The sequence below is a fragment of the Coloeus monedula genome, assembly GCF_965178545.1.
Source record: "Coloeus monedula genome assembly, chromosome: 2".
NCBI classification, from domain to species: Eukaryota; Metazoa; Chordata; class Aves; order Passeriformes; family Corvidae; genus Coloeus; species Coloeus monedula.
The window spans coordinates 29065815-29080268 of record NC_138782.1 but is presented as its reverse complement, the minus strand read 5'-3'; the positions used below and the strand labels follow the sequence as shown (position 1 = coordinate 29080268).

The 14454-nt window shown below is 42.7% G+C and overlaps 1 protein-coding gene across 1 annotated transcript; it reads right to left on the bottom strand.

The window, feature by feature from the left end:
* Positions 1 to 418: 418 nt before the first annotated feature.
* On the bottom strand, positions 419 to 12940 carry SLC3A1 (solute carrier family 3 member 1; the record flags this gene model as incomplete). The annotated part of the gene is made up of 10 exons (XM_082302432.1): positions 12523 to 12940; positions 11605 to 11784; positions 10462 to 10616; positions 9305 to 9430; positions 6962 to 7081; positions 6119 to 6243; positions 4718 to 4916; positions 3839 to 3985; positions 1687 to 1803; positions 419 to 859 (listed from the first exon to the last, which is right to left on the bottom strand). Exons 1-10 carry the CDS (start codon positions 12917 to 12919, stop codon positions 419 to 421), a joined length of 2007 nt encoding a protein of 668 aa, XP_082158558.1. The 5' UTR covers positions 12920 to 12940.
* Positions 12941 to 14454: the final 1514 nt, after the last annotated feature.

Here is a 14454-nt window from a genome sequence, read left to right as displayed (position 1 = left end):
TAGCAAATATAGGGCCACCCCTTTGGAATAAGTTTTACAAATCTGCAGACTTATAAAAAGTTCAAGTGAACTGCCACAGGCTTGGGATTCCACAGGAGCACTTACAGACCAGCAACGCCAGGGTCAGCACGCAGAAAGCAACTGTTCCCTCTCCTCCCAAAAACACATGCTTAAACAGGACAGTTTTTTAGAACAGGTTTACTTTTCTTCTGCACAGACCCTAAGAGCAGTTTATATCATACTTTTTCCTTTTCATCACGACTACAGATACAAGACAATTACGTATCTGATTTTTCAGGACATTTACCCTGTACACAAATAAAGTTTTAAAAGCCAAAGAAAATGAGTGGTTTTAGCATTTCCCTGAAACTAGTATCTTCTAAATTAACATGAAAGCATAGGTATTCTACTCCTGTACTTAACAGTTCATGTAGAGTAAATCAAAGGCCTTGGAATAACAAGCTTTTTCTGCCACAAAACACTTCCCTTGAAAAGCTTCCATAGTATGAACAGGCTTTGTTGTTTTATATTCAAGGACCAGGCCTTCTCCCATTTCAGTTTTAATTAGTTTGGTATTGACCACTTCACCAGCATTGCTGAAATGAGTACTGAGTCTTATAACAGCTTCAGAGGGAAGGTTAGGAACTACGGCCTTCAGGTCTACTGTTGACTCCTGGCCAAAGTTGAGCACCATCATGAAGACTCTGTCTAACCCATCCATCTCCCTCACATAGGCAAACACATCACTGTCATTCCAGATGTGGCACATCCACCCTCGGTTCATGGGGAGCTCATTGTTCCGCAGCGAGGTCAGCGCTCTGTACAGACTCAGGGTTGAGTTGGACAAGGTGCTCTGGACCTGCAATAGTCAGCACCAACAGGGTCAGTCCTTGGCACTGCAGGGGGGAATACGACTCCCTCCTCACATCCACTCAGTCTGCTGAGAACGTGCCTATCGGAATTCCATGCTGACAATTATCCCTCTTCAAATCTGTCTGCAAATTTCACTGAAAAACTGCTTTTTCTCATGCACTTCCTTGGCATGTGTGGAGTGGCAGAGACAGAGGTTATTAGGCATAACAGTTCCCCAGCACTAATGTGATTGCTTCCTCCCACAGCTTCCTTTTCGTACTGTTGATTCAGGAGAAAGCCACAGCCATTGAAAGCTTGACACTGAATCTTTTTCATTGAGTCCAGTCTACTGCAGTCACTGCAGTTTATTTCATGTTTTATATTTCTGCTATCTTAGATTTTTTTTTTCTGCCTTTAATTTTGGTCAGCACTGTAGCTCTGCAAAATCTGTTTGATTCTCTGCTCTGCTTATGTTAGAGTTGGTCTAGGTTAAGTTCTCGTTACAAAGCCAGTGTGTTCTTTAGCAATAGAAATGGGGGGAAAAAGAGACCAGTTTTCAATTTAATATCAAAAGGATTAAAAGGACGTTAAAGAGCCAAATTGCCACATCAACATCATAATTGTAGTTGCTCTGCTTAAATTAATATAGATAAAGTAGGCTCCTTGTTGTGCAAGGATTTCCTTTTCTAATAAAACTTGTGAGGATTCAGTGCTTTTTTTTTTCCCTTAAGTTTGTTCTTATTGCCAGTGCCCACTACTAAAAGGAAACCAGAGCAAAACAGATAAATTAAAATATCTGTAGACCATTAGTTTGTCACATCTGTAGATACCTACTTCCACATTTACACTTTGGTAGTCAGAGTTAACAGGTAACCAGCTGCTGTTGCCTTCAGTAAAACCAGCATTAACTTCTCCATCCCACTGCATGGGGGATTTCTCTGGGAGGGTCACCTAGAAAATAAAGTGGTGATTAGCATATTAAAAATTATTCTTTGAATAGCACGTTCTCACATCTCCCAAATTAACACAATTTCAGTATTGCTTCCTGTGGTTTACGTTAAAATTTCATGAGGATGTAATTGTGGTCCAAATCTAAGGAGAAAATGAGAACCAAGACAGTTCCTGAAATGGAGAGGAGTGGATCATCTCAGATACAGCATCTCTGGGTAAAACATGGAATTCCCAAATGACTCTTGCTGGAGTTGTCATCCTTTGCAACAGATGGTTGGATAAAAGTTTACTGATGACAGCCAGGATATTCTGATAAATATCTAGACATGCAGTGAGTGAATATGTGAGGTAATGAGTCCTTAGAAGAGGTGTTGTTAAAATAACAGTGAACAACAAGTAAGTGCTGTTTGGGGTCTGTTCTTTTGTAACTATTGCACTTTTCACCCCAGAACTTTTCAAGCTTACATTTGCAAGGGGTACAATTTTGACAGGACTGTTTGTGTTAGAAAGGTAAAATTATTATTTCCAAGTGCAAAACTATTGAAAACTGGCTTTTAGCTGATTAAAAAGTGTCGATGTAAAAAAAGTCTGAAGTTCTCATTTTGAAGAAATCAGAAAAAATTCTGAAAAAGCTTCCTCATTGTTATTGAAGAGCTGCCAAAAGATCTGACACTTAAATTTAATGATATAAGAGGGCATAAAATATTTTGCACATACTTTGAATGTTTGTTTTCCATGAAAACTGTTTTTCATATAAAGGACACTTTTCAATACAATCTGTCAGAACAGCAGCCTAACAAAAGAAATTGTCACTTTGCTTTGTGACATTATAAATAATGGGTTTCTCCTTTTTAGCATATTCTGAAAAGCAGGGGGAAAAAAATCTTAAGTTTTCAACACTGGTAACACTGCCTCTCATCTTTACCTCTTTCAGCATCTCCTGCAGTGTTTTAAATGCTGGGGCTATAGACTATATCATCCTGAGCAAATACTCTCCATCTTCCTAAGACACCCATTAATCAGGGAACCTTCCTCTCCAGTCTGAGTGAAGGGTGGGTTTGCATTGTTCCAAAGCCGTGAGCCACAGGGTAGCCACTAAAAGAGAGTGAACCCTGAGGAGCTCAGGGTGAGCCACTTTTCTTAAGAGAATCACTCTGTCAGCAGTAATCGGCAGCAGCAAGAAAATGCAGGGGATACTTTGACCTAGGGGTTTCTCAGAGGAAATGAGATTTCCTTTTAAATCAGAGAATCATTTCCTCACATCAGAATCAGACAACCCTGGAGATGATCCTGTGCTTCAAGTACCTCTTTCCCTTTGATACAAAGCTAGCCCATGCCATTTCCTAACACTGTTAGAGGCTGCCTCATTCCTTAACAGAGGCTTTCCACAGGGAAACCGGCATCTGCCATAGAACCATGTTCTCATGGTGCTCAAATACGGTCAGGAGAGGCAGAGATGAGCTGTTCCCTTTTGGGACAGAGTATGCATGACAACCAAAAGCCACTTCTGCCTGCTGCCAGGCAGCCTCCCCTTTGTGCAGATCCCTTCTTCTGAGCTTGGGCACACTCATGACAGCCATGGCTTGGACAGAATCAGAACCATGACTTCCTTTAAATCACAGCCAGGAAATAATGGACTTGGACGTAATGATGAGGGCAATTCCATGGGAGGAAGGAGATGACTCAGGTCCTCTTCCCTCATATGACTGCAGCACACCTCTCCTAACCACTTGCTGTCCTTTCTGCTGAAGCAACGCTGCAGCAAACCATGCAAGACTGATCTGGAGAAGGACAGAAATCAGGATCCATAACTGAAGTCTACCAGTTCAGATACACATCAAGGCCTTGGTTCTGGTCTCTGGCCTGGCCATTTCTACATGCTGTACAGTGGTTTGCCATGAGGAACATGGAAAACCATTTAAGCAGTGAGGAAGACTGGGTTTGGTTAACAAAACAGAAGTTCTTGTATTTTTGAATATTCTGTTACTTGGAACTAAACAACAACAGGACCAGAGTTTACACGTTCTTCGCTTACATTTTCTGACACAATGTTCTCCATGCCTATTTCTTCACCATAGTAAGTTACAGGAGTACCAGGGAGGGTTAAGAGCAGCATGTTCATGACATTGACGTACTCCTTCCCAATCCGAGTTGAAATCCGCGCAGCGTTAGGGCTTCCAACCTGACGAAAACATTCTGTTAAACACGTTACAAGATTTCATGTCTATGTGAAATTAACTAATTTAACAAAGGTAGTAAATATTTTGGGGGTTTTCTTTCCCTTCCAGGGCTGTGAGGTCCATTATGTTTACCTTGGTGCCACTACAAACTTCTGTCACAAAAAATTTAATACACAGAAGTCCTGCCAGCAGCACATGAGGCAGAAGTAAGGAAGAGATGACAAATAACAACTCTCCCTGCTTACAGGTCCCTGCTATTTTTTCTGCTGTGTGAGGACCGCTCTGCTTGCTTTGAAAAAATCCCTTGGACATTCCAAACATGCTTCCTAGGAAAAAGGAGCAATGTTTTATGTTAACTGCCCTCCACTGCCTTCTCTGCCCTGGCCCTGGATCGGTTCAACAATCTATTGCAGTGAGTCAGTTTATGGTCAAAGATAATTATCCCAATTCCATTCTCACTGGTGTTTCAGCCATTGGAGACACTGAGGGAGAGGCATGATCATAAATTCCCTTCTGTCATCCTTGCATGGGGAGTGGTACTATTACTGATGGGCAGGAGAGCCGGACAGTGCCAAGGACTCCAACTACAGCAGCTGGAAGTTTTCACAAGGACAGGGACTGTAGCTCAGCCACAAGCTCAGGATGCTGCTGATCCCACTGAAATCAGCATTTGTATGGTTTCTGTCACCTACAGGAACAAGCTCTTCCTATGAGAGTTGGTCTAGAACTCTTACTGCCCAGTTTGGCCATTTTCCTGCAGGCATGTTTTTCATCCACAAGTCGACAGCTTCAAAAATGCTGTTGCCCGATAGATTTTTCATGTTAATTAGGTTGAAATTGAGGGGAAAATCTGCTTCTTGGATAAAAGTCATTCCATAATACATCATTGTTGCTTCAATGTCTTCCTTTTCATCATCATCAGTACTCATAAATCTACAAAGTAGTACACAAATAGCTTTTTTGGCTTATTTTTCATTACACAGAACAGAATAAAGCTAGAAATGGTTGGACACAGAGCATTAAGAATTACGTTAATTTCCCCCTCCCCATCAGAAAAAGATTAATATAGAGAAACAATATTTTGGAAAGTACACAAGGAATCAAGGAGAAATACTTCTTGGAAATTGGTGGAGAAAAATCTACAAGAGTCAACACAAGGCTAAAGTATCTGACTGAGGTCATATCTTTCTGAATCCACAGCCACACAATCCATTCCAGCAATTTCCATGCTTTCCTTCACAGAAAAGGACCTGGGGGTCCCCCAAGTTGACCATGAGCCATCCATGTGCCCTTGCAGGTGGCTCATGGCATCCTGGGCTGCGTTAGGAGGAGTGCTGCCAGAAGTGAGGGAGGTAATCCTTCCCCTTTTCCCTGCCACTAAGGCCATTAGGGACTGAAACATCTCTCCCAGGAGGAAAGGCTGAGAGGTGGGGATGCTCAGCCGGGGGAAGGGGAGCCTCAGGGGGATCTCATCCATGTATGTAAATACATGAAGGGAGGGTGCAAAGGTGGCAGAGCCAGGCTCTTTTCAGTGGTGCCCAGTGCCAGGGCCAGAGGCAATGGGTACAAACTGAAACACAGGAAATGTGTTTCCCTATGAACATCAGAAAACTTTTCCACTGTGAGGGCGACTGAGCCCTGGCACTGGTTTCCCAGAGAGGTTGTAGAGTCTCCACTACTGGAAATGTTCCAAAGCCATCTGGACAAATTCCTGGGCAATTGGCTTCAGGTGGCCCTAATGAGCAGGGGGTTTGGACCAGAGAACTTCAGGAGGTCCCTTCCAAATTCCACCATTCTGTGATTCTAACACTCTCTGTGTGTCTCACTTGAACTACACTATTTAAACTATACAATAAATCAGGTACGGAGCTGATGAATTGCAACATCTCTGTGTTAGAAAGGTTCCCTTTTCTGCTCAGCTTTGTAGAGTCCATAGATGGAGCAGACCTAACAGGGCCATCTCCTTTCCTTTCTGCACACACTGGGGAAGAGACAATACAGCCTATGCACTGCTATCTGCATTGGAGGATTTGCATTTCTACGGCATATTATGCTATTAAAAAAACATTTATTTTTTTATTGCTAGCAAGAGGGTGAGGAATATTAGAGAAAAACTGGCCAGCTGTGCTGGTTACCTGTATCTGCCAGGCTCTGTACTGAACTGATTCATGGTGTGACGGAAGCCACGGATGATGTCATGCAAACCAACTTGCGTGGTCGTGTAGTCATGGTAGAGCTGGGAATAGGCTGTGATACTCTCCTTAAAGCAGGGTATAGTATTTCACATTAGTTGACCAATATTTTAGGTTCCAGAATTCTCCAAATTCTTCCCATCCTTTCCTGAGAGTGCACCAGCCCACAAATTTTTACGGACATGAGTTCAGCATGCTAACACTAACAGCACAGAGCTGAACTGCACTCAAGGAACTCTAGAGTAGCAGAGGACTGGTAATTTTGGATCCCATCCTTCAGCAGGGAAAGCCCACCCACAGCACTAGCCAACAGAGCCCATCTGGAGCAGTGAGCACAGCAGGTGCTGTGGCCTCACAGAAGGCTGGAAAGATGGACAATACCTTGGTAAGGTAGCCCAACACCACCACCATGTTGGAGCTGACCAGCTGTCTGTGATCACCAGCTCCACAGAACAATGTCTTAGTGCTAGCACTATCTGGGAATGTCACCAAGTTTGTTATCAGAGCAAAAGCAAATAGCATAAACAACGGTGAACATGCCTTGGTCACCTCTCACTGTGACAAGCTACCTATACCAGTGGTTTTTAGTTTTGTTCCAGTTCTTACTGGGGCTTCTTTCTGGTGAGTGCTCTCTCTGCAGAGTGCTCAAGACCCACCTGCCTTCCAAGGGACGTGGCTGACCTGATTTTCCTACAGCCACAATTAAGCCCCAAAAGAGTCAAACCAGACACTCTTTTCTCTGTAGGAAATGCAGGAAAGAAAGCAAAGACAGAACATATACATTACTCCATTCTGAGACTTGTTCACTGGAGGCTCATCTCGGAGATGTGTTGCTTCTAAGAGAAATTTAACAGCGCCCAAACTAAATCCATCAACTCCTTTGCCGAGCCAAAATTTTATAATATCCTAGACAAAGGTAAAAATTGAAAAGTCCGAGTGAGCCCACCCCATTTAAAATAGTATACCCTTAAAAAGAAAACTAAACTTGTAAGGAGGTGTTAATACATAACAATTAATTTTTTAATTTGTACTTCAAATTTTTCTAGAAGCTAAAGTGAATCACATTGATCTAAGGTCAAATTAATAGTTAAATAAAGTATGTCTTATTATTTCACTCAGTACAAAAAAGAAACAGACTGGTCTGTAACTTCTCCCATAATTCAGAAGACCAAAGCCAGGGCATGACTCGCTAAAAGCAGTTTCTAATCTCATTCATCAACACAGTTGGGCTCATGCTAAGTGCTGTTGTTGATAAACACTTGTCATGGCTGCACACAATTAGAACACATTGATTCAAATATACAGGAATATGTTGTTCTGCACAAACCTTGTGCCACCAATTTTCTTTTACACAATAGAGCTCTTGAAACATTTGTTCTCTCTTATTTGACTGGTGTAATTTTTTTAGCTTTATTTTCCGACTTACTTGTTGATTTGCAGGAACACGAAAAATTATTATCCAACAATTACAAATGCTATTTATTTGAAATTTCATTATCAAATTCCAACATTCGTCACTATCAGTAAAATTATCTCCTACCTCAGTAACTATCATATTACTACAGTTTTAATTGCCCTAGTTTTAACAAAAACCTCCAAAGTTCAGTCCCTCGAGTGGTTTCAGCAAATGTCCTTTTAGATGTGATACTCGTCTTCATCTGAGGAAAAAAACATTTTTTATATATTTTTAAAGATGTCTATTGAATTGCCTTTTTTTAAATGTATGAAGAACACTTGTCTGAACAGGCTGGAGTAGAATTAGTCCACACTCAAGCTGTACAGAGTTTTGTTTGGCAAATAAAGACTCAGCCTCACTGAGCTGCACTTTCTGGTAGCACCACTGTGAAAGCATCAGCTCTCAATACAGTGCCTGTCCAATACTGAACCTACCCAAAAATGTTCATGCTTATACCTGTGCTCAGCACAAAGGCAACCCTGGGTATCAGCACTGCAAACATCAAGCACTGACGTGGTTCTCACTGGCACCAACCTACGTCTATGCACATGTGAAAGCCACAACATGCTGGTGGCTGAGTTTGGCTGTTCTTGGGTGCCCAAAGACTTGAGCTTCTCTGCAAAAGTCCATTTGCTTCCTGCTCAGTCCTCCCAACCTTCTGGAACAGGATTTTGAATTAAAATACTAGACAAAGATTATTCTTTAACATGATGTTCATACACATTTACCAAAGGTTGGTGTTACCAAGCCAAACTTCCAGCTTTTATGTATTCTTCTTTTTTTTTTTTTTTTTTTTTTTGCATAGGAAATGTAGGAAATGCAGCATCTCTTTGCTATTGGAGTTTCAATAATCCAAGTACCATTTTGAAAAATTAATTAGGACTAATAAAAAGCATGTGCCATGCTATGAGAAAAAAAAAGTGCAAATGGCAAGATGTGGAATTAAGGGAAGTATCAAGACACAGAGAGGTTTCTGGCGGAGTTCTTCAAGGACCAGTCTCAAAAGCAGTCTCATTTCATATTTGAGTTAAAAAGTATGGCCAGAAGTGTTTTCTTTCTTCGAGCTCATGTAGTACCCACTTGGGGAGGGGAGAGGCCCCACGGAGACCATCCCAGGAGGACTGGGCAGCTGTGAAGACCAGCGCCAAAGAAATGCACCACAATTCAACAGTACAAAGTAGCAAATGCTTAAGGAGTGACTTAAACACTTGAAGTAGCTGTGCTACCTGCTGAGGGATAACTTAAAGGAAGGGGGGAAAAGAAGCAGCAGTTGTCAGGCTCCCCGTGTTCAGGCCCACATCCCTATATCTTAATGAATTCCACATTTTCTGCTGGGACACCACCACCACCACTCTCACTGTGAAAACACTCATTTTTCACCTGGAAAGTCGTCAGACATGCAGACAGATTGAAACTCACTATCTCCCCTTTATCTACAATCCCAGGCATTCCTTGTAATTCGAATCTGCATTGCCTCTGCTTTCCTGGAAATGCAAACACCTCTCTGCTAAAACAAGGTGCCATCCCCCCATTTGCTGGGCTAATTAACAGCGCTCTGTATCAACAGAGATAAAAACTTCTCTGCACTTGGGTAAGTCAGTCTGCACAGGCTTCAGTGCAAGAGCTGCTTTGCTGTTGGCTCAGCAGCAGTGGGTTTCATACTTCATACTCACCTGGATTTCTTGTTGGACAGCAAGGTTGCGAAAATTTAGGTCAGGCTGTTCCTTCCCAAACTGATGGAAATAACATTGCTTTCTCACGTCGTCAAACTGCCAGCTGGAATTCCCAAAGACACTCACCTGCTCATCCAAGGGAGGGAGATAATCAGAACTACTAATTTAACAAACATTTCCTCCTGTGCAGACATTAAAATGTGGGGCACTACAAGCATAAAATAAAGCACAAAGTGCCTAATCAATGGACTACATTTTGAGCAGATTTTGGTACTTATAATTTCTTTTTCCCACTAGTTGCTCTCCCTTTAGTTGTGCTTTGCCACATGTATTTCTTGTTCAGCATTGTAGGTTTTAAAGGTTTTTTATTAAGTTAACTTTCATTGGGAATTATCTGGAATAGAGGGGAAAACATGGGTGGGAGCATTTATTTTGGAATTGCTTCTCCTAAAGCTTATTAAAAATAGCTTTAGTTAACTTAGAGCTTTCTGCAATCCAATATTATCCCTTTGAAATGCAAACAACAGTCAACATCTTAAAAATGTTAAACTTTATCACCATCTCTGTAATAAAAATTTCCAAAAGCTAAGATAGCTCTTAAGACTCTAAAGAGAAATTACACTAACTCATACAAAGTATTAATTCCACCTTGAGTTTTTAGAATATACAAGTTCCTAATCATGCTCCCACCAGTTCAAATCTAAAATAAACCTATTTGAAACAGGCAACACATCTTCTGGCCTGATCACTTTACAGGAAAAAGGAAAAAAGCCAAGATCACATTGCTTTGTTTCCTTCCCCACCGTGATTTCAGAGGAGCTGACACACAGTTTGTAGAGCAAAATACCCATACACAGACGGGGGCACGTGTGAACAACTCGTGCACAGCCTTTTTTTGTGTGTGTTTGTTTCATGAATGAAGAAGGTGAAGGTGAAGAAACAAAATTAATTTTTAAAATTCCACTTGAAGTAGGAACTTTTCCCCTGACCCCCCAACCTCATTTAAATCTTAATCTGCACTAGCTCACGTAGTAACATCAGTTTGTACCTCTCACCAGGCATTTAAAACCCCATGTACACTGGGACAATCATGTTACAGCTGCTTTTGCTCTGTGGCATCCAGCTCGGGATGTGCATGTGTCCCTTCCCATGTTTACCCAGTTGTTGGGAGGAATGACTGAGCCAGCAGCCTGCGTGCAGTCCTGCCAGATGTAGTAGTCTGTGTACTTCCCAGTCCGATTGCGGCTCAGCTGAAACCACCGGTGTTTGTCACTTGTGTGGTTTGGTATTAAATCCATTATCACCTTTAGCCCTTAAAAATAAAATCAAAAACATAAAAAATCCAACCAACCAACAAAACCCCACATTAATAAAACCCCAAACTACAACATTACATTTAGCCTTTTAAAACAACGTTAATAATTTTTCTGAATGCAGTATCAGAGGTATTTGGCCATCTTCCATGCCAGAGGTCTGGTGAAGGAGAGAGGCAAAAAACAAACAAACAAAAAAAAAAACCCAAAAAATACCAGACTACCAAAACAGTTAGACTAACTGGAGTTTGCAAGTAGCTGGAACACAGCTTGGGAGGGAAAGAAGGGTGAAGAGAAAAATCAGAACAGATTTCTGCTGTTATGAGCCACTTCCACTAACTCTGACTTCAACATCTGTCTCACACCTCACAGGTGGGAAAGGTACTTCACCAGTCTAGCATCAGTGAACACACATTCTTCATCACCCTTCCTGAAGACCAGACATTTTACTGGAACCTCAAACATTTCAGGCTGGCAAATCATTTTCCACTCAGCTCAACAGCTGTAAGGAGAAACACCTGAGCAAACATTTGGTCTGAGGCATGAACGCACCAAAGCAAGGGTGCAAGGGCAGGAAGGAAGCGTGTGTTCCCTCGTGTTCAGTCAGACAGAACTGCACCTCTGCTTGATCCCAGCCTTTCAATGCCCGTAAGACATGCCTGAGGGAGCATGGAGAGGTGCCAGCCCACCACCCACAAACATCCTCCTTGCAGAGGACATGCAGCTGCCCTGTGCTGCTGCTGTAGCTCCCTGTGCCCTCTGTCCTGCTCCCAGCATTGCCCCAGAGCTGAAGGGCAGGAAACAGCAACCACGGAGCTCACGGAGCTGTGGAGCTGCCTTGTACCCTTTGCTGCCACCTCCATCTGCTCCTGCTCAATGCCACCATGGGGGGATTGCCAGGTGCACAAACTCAAGTCTCACATTACAACCTTGCACTAGAAGGTCCCTCTTTTGAATAGAGTTACTTTGCTTGGAGATGCAGCTTACCTCTCTCATGTATGGCTGCAATCAGATTCTCAAAATCTCTCATTGATCCAAAAATGGGATCAATGTCATAGAAGTCTTCAGCTCCATATCCAAGATCTTTTAAAGGGGACTTAAAGAAAGAGGTGATCCAGACGGTTTTTATATTCAAATATGTAATATGGTCCAGTTTTTCTTGGATACCTATTTAAAAAGAAAAGGACATCATCTGTTCAGAAAAGACAAAAGATTTTTGTTTAATTGAGTTGGCCATGGGCTCTCAAAGATGGCACACAGGTTCCTTTATCCTCCTGACATGTTACCACTGGTGTGCAACTACAGAAACAGTTTCTGCCCTTCACTTCCCAGTACTGTACAGTGTGGCTATCACTTCTTGTTTAGAAATGCATCGTCCATTTTGGTGTTGTGCCTTCTCTTTCTGCAGGGCAGTCTCAGCTCAGCTACTGGTAAGAGGCATTGCCTCCTTGCTACTGGGTGCCCCATCTCCACACATTCTTATGAGCTGATAACACCTAGACCATGAAGAAAACAAGAAGTAACACATTTTTCTCCCCTCTTTGTCAGTTTTAGTTTTCCTTAGGAAAAGCAGCCAATCAAACATGACCAAGTGCTCCTGACTGACCTCAGTTTCGTGGAGGTATCTGACTCCAATGGCAGCTGTGCTGCTGCTTGCTCTCAGCACCATTTCCAACCTCCCTTCTAACTCCAGGCTCAGACTTAACTTGAGCAAGCAACTCCTGGATTTATTCACGACAATGTGAGTTGCCATTAACGTTGTCAGACAACTTTTCTTACTTCTCTCCATTAGGGTGGCTTTGTCTATTGGACTGTACTCTCTTATTGGCTTTGCTTTTTATATACACTTGTACACAGACAACTGTTACACAGCTCTGCACACAGCAAGAATGAAAACTGACCCACCTTTCAGATCCCCATTCCCATCCATGTTGCTGTCCTTGAAGGAACGAGGATAGATCTGATAAATAGGACTAGCCTGCCACCAGTCAAGGCACCTTGGAGAGAGAGCGATGATCGCAATGGTAGCACACACAAGCGCAATGGAACCAGCAATTATGAGCCAGAAGAGGATCTCCCTGGTGACTCTGTAGCAGGCTTGGCTGGAGAACTGCAGCAAGACTTCCTTTGGCATCCCAGCATAAGGCTTCAATAGTGTCTCCTCCACAGCCACAGGGTCCACATCAACACTGCACGGTTTTGGCATTTCTTCTTCACTACTGGTGTCCGTCTCCTTGTCCTCAAAAGCCTCATTTTGAACAAATCCATTGTTCTCCACACCTCCCTTCTCACTCAGCTCCATAGGTAAACTCCTAGCTTCCACCTCAACTGTTTTACTTGACAGGTCTTGTCCTGGAGACTCTGGCCACAGCACCTCTGTTCAGTGAAATGAGAAGCAGTGCAATTAGCTACCTGGGTTGATAATCAATCCTGACCAACTGCTCAAAGTTCAAAAAATGGACAAAAAGGGCAAAGTGCTCCCGATTTTCCGCACATTCGGCATCTTCAGCAAGATAACAAAATGCTGCAAGAAAGGACAGTCCTCCCAGGAAGTAAAGCCTACTGTTGGTACCAGCTGAGCACAGTTATGTTTACTCTTGCTCTCTCCAGTACACCACCCTTCTCATCCCTTTGACAGCAGGGGGAAATTCAGGTTTTACCACTATCAGATCTAGTAAATATGCAGCTTTCCAGACTGGTCATAGTCTCCCCTGCCTGAAGGAGTCTGAATATGGGTAATTTAAATACGGACAGCAGGAGAATGAAGTGTTGGCAACCACTGGCCCAAACACAACAACACAAAGTAAGGAGAAAAGATTCAAAGGCTGAAGGTGCGTCCTTTTGGCAGTGTAAGTAACCCGCCCCAGCCCACCCCCACCTCCTAAGCACTAACAACTGCTACAGTACATACCGATCCCGCGACTCACACCGGGGTACATGCGGAGGATTGCTACGCCCAGAGCCAGCCCCGGGGCAGGACAGGATAGGTCTGCACAGGCACAAGCAAGACTCAAGAGAAAAACCCACTGCCCACTACTAAAATCCATCCCCCCATTAGAAGAAAAAAAAAAAAGAAAAAAGAAAAAAAATATTTAAAGGAACCTTTCCCTTCTCCCTCTTCCCCTCTTTGTACTACTCTAATCAGGAAGAACATTGCCCAAAGTCTACACAAACATGCACATCTGTGTGCCTCAAGCCCCAAGTGCCTGAAGGCAGTGAGCCCGAATCCACCAAGACATCTCCTCCCAGCATACTGAAGGATAAAGAAAGCAATACAGATTTGCCCTATCACTTGTAAAAGTTAACTCCTACCTGTGACCACAGGGTCAGGGTCCTAGGGAAACTCATGGACAGCTGCAGTGGAGACAAGGTTGGGCTGTAACTCAAAAGAAGTGTTTATTATGTTTGCCTCAAGCTATGAAAGAAGTTGATAAACTATGGATTGTAAAAAGTCCAGCATGCAATATTCAAATTACGCAAAAATGTGTTACTTCTTCAATAGCTGAGCTAAGAACAGGTAATTGATGATGACAGATTTAATCTTTTTCTTCCTCTTCCTAACAGCAGTGCCTGGCATGGACCTCAGCTCTGTGGTGTCAGGCAGCTGCGGGAGCATCTGAGATAACAGCAGTGGTGTCAGTACCTGTAATTCAGTATTACAAGGAAACCCAGAAGGGGGAAATTATTTGACAATTTCACTCCCATTTAATGACTCTACAGTCTTAACATCATCATATCAGTAAGCTGTAAAAGTTTCTAGGCAGGTACTGTACACTCAGGGCGTACACTTGTATTCAGCACAATGCCAGTGACTCCACCCCATTTCAGTTGTTTCAT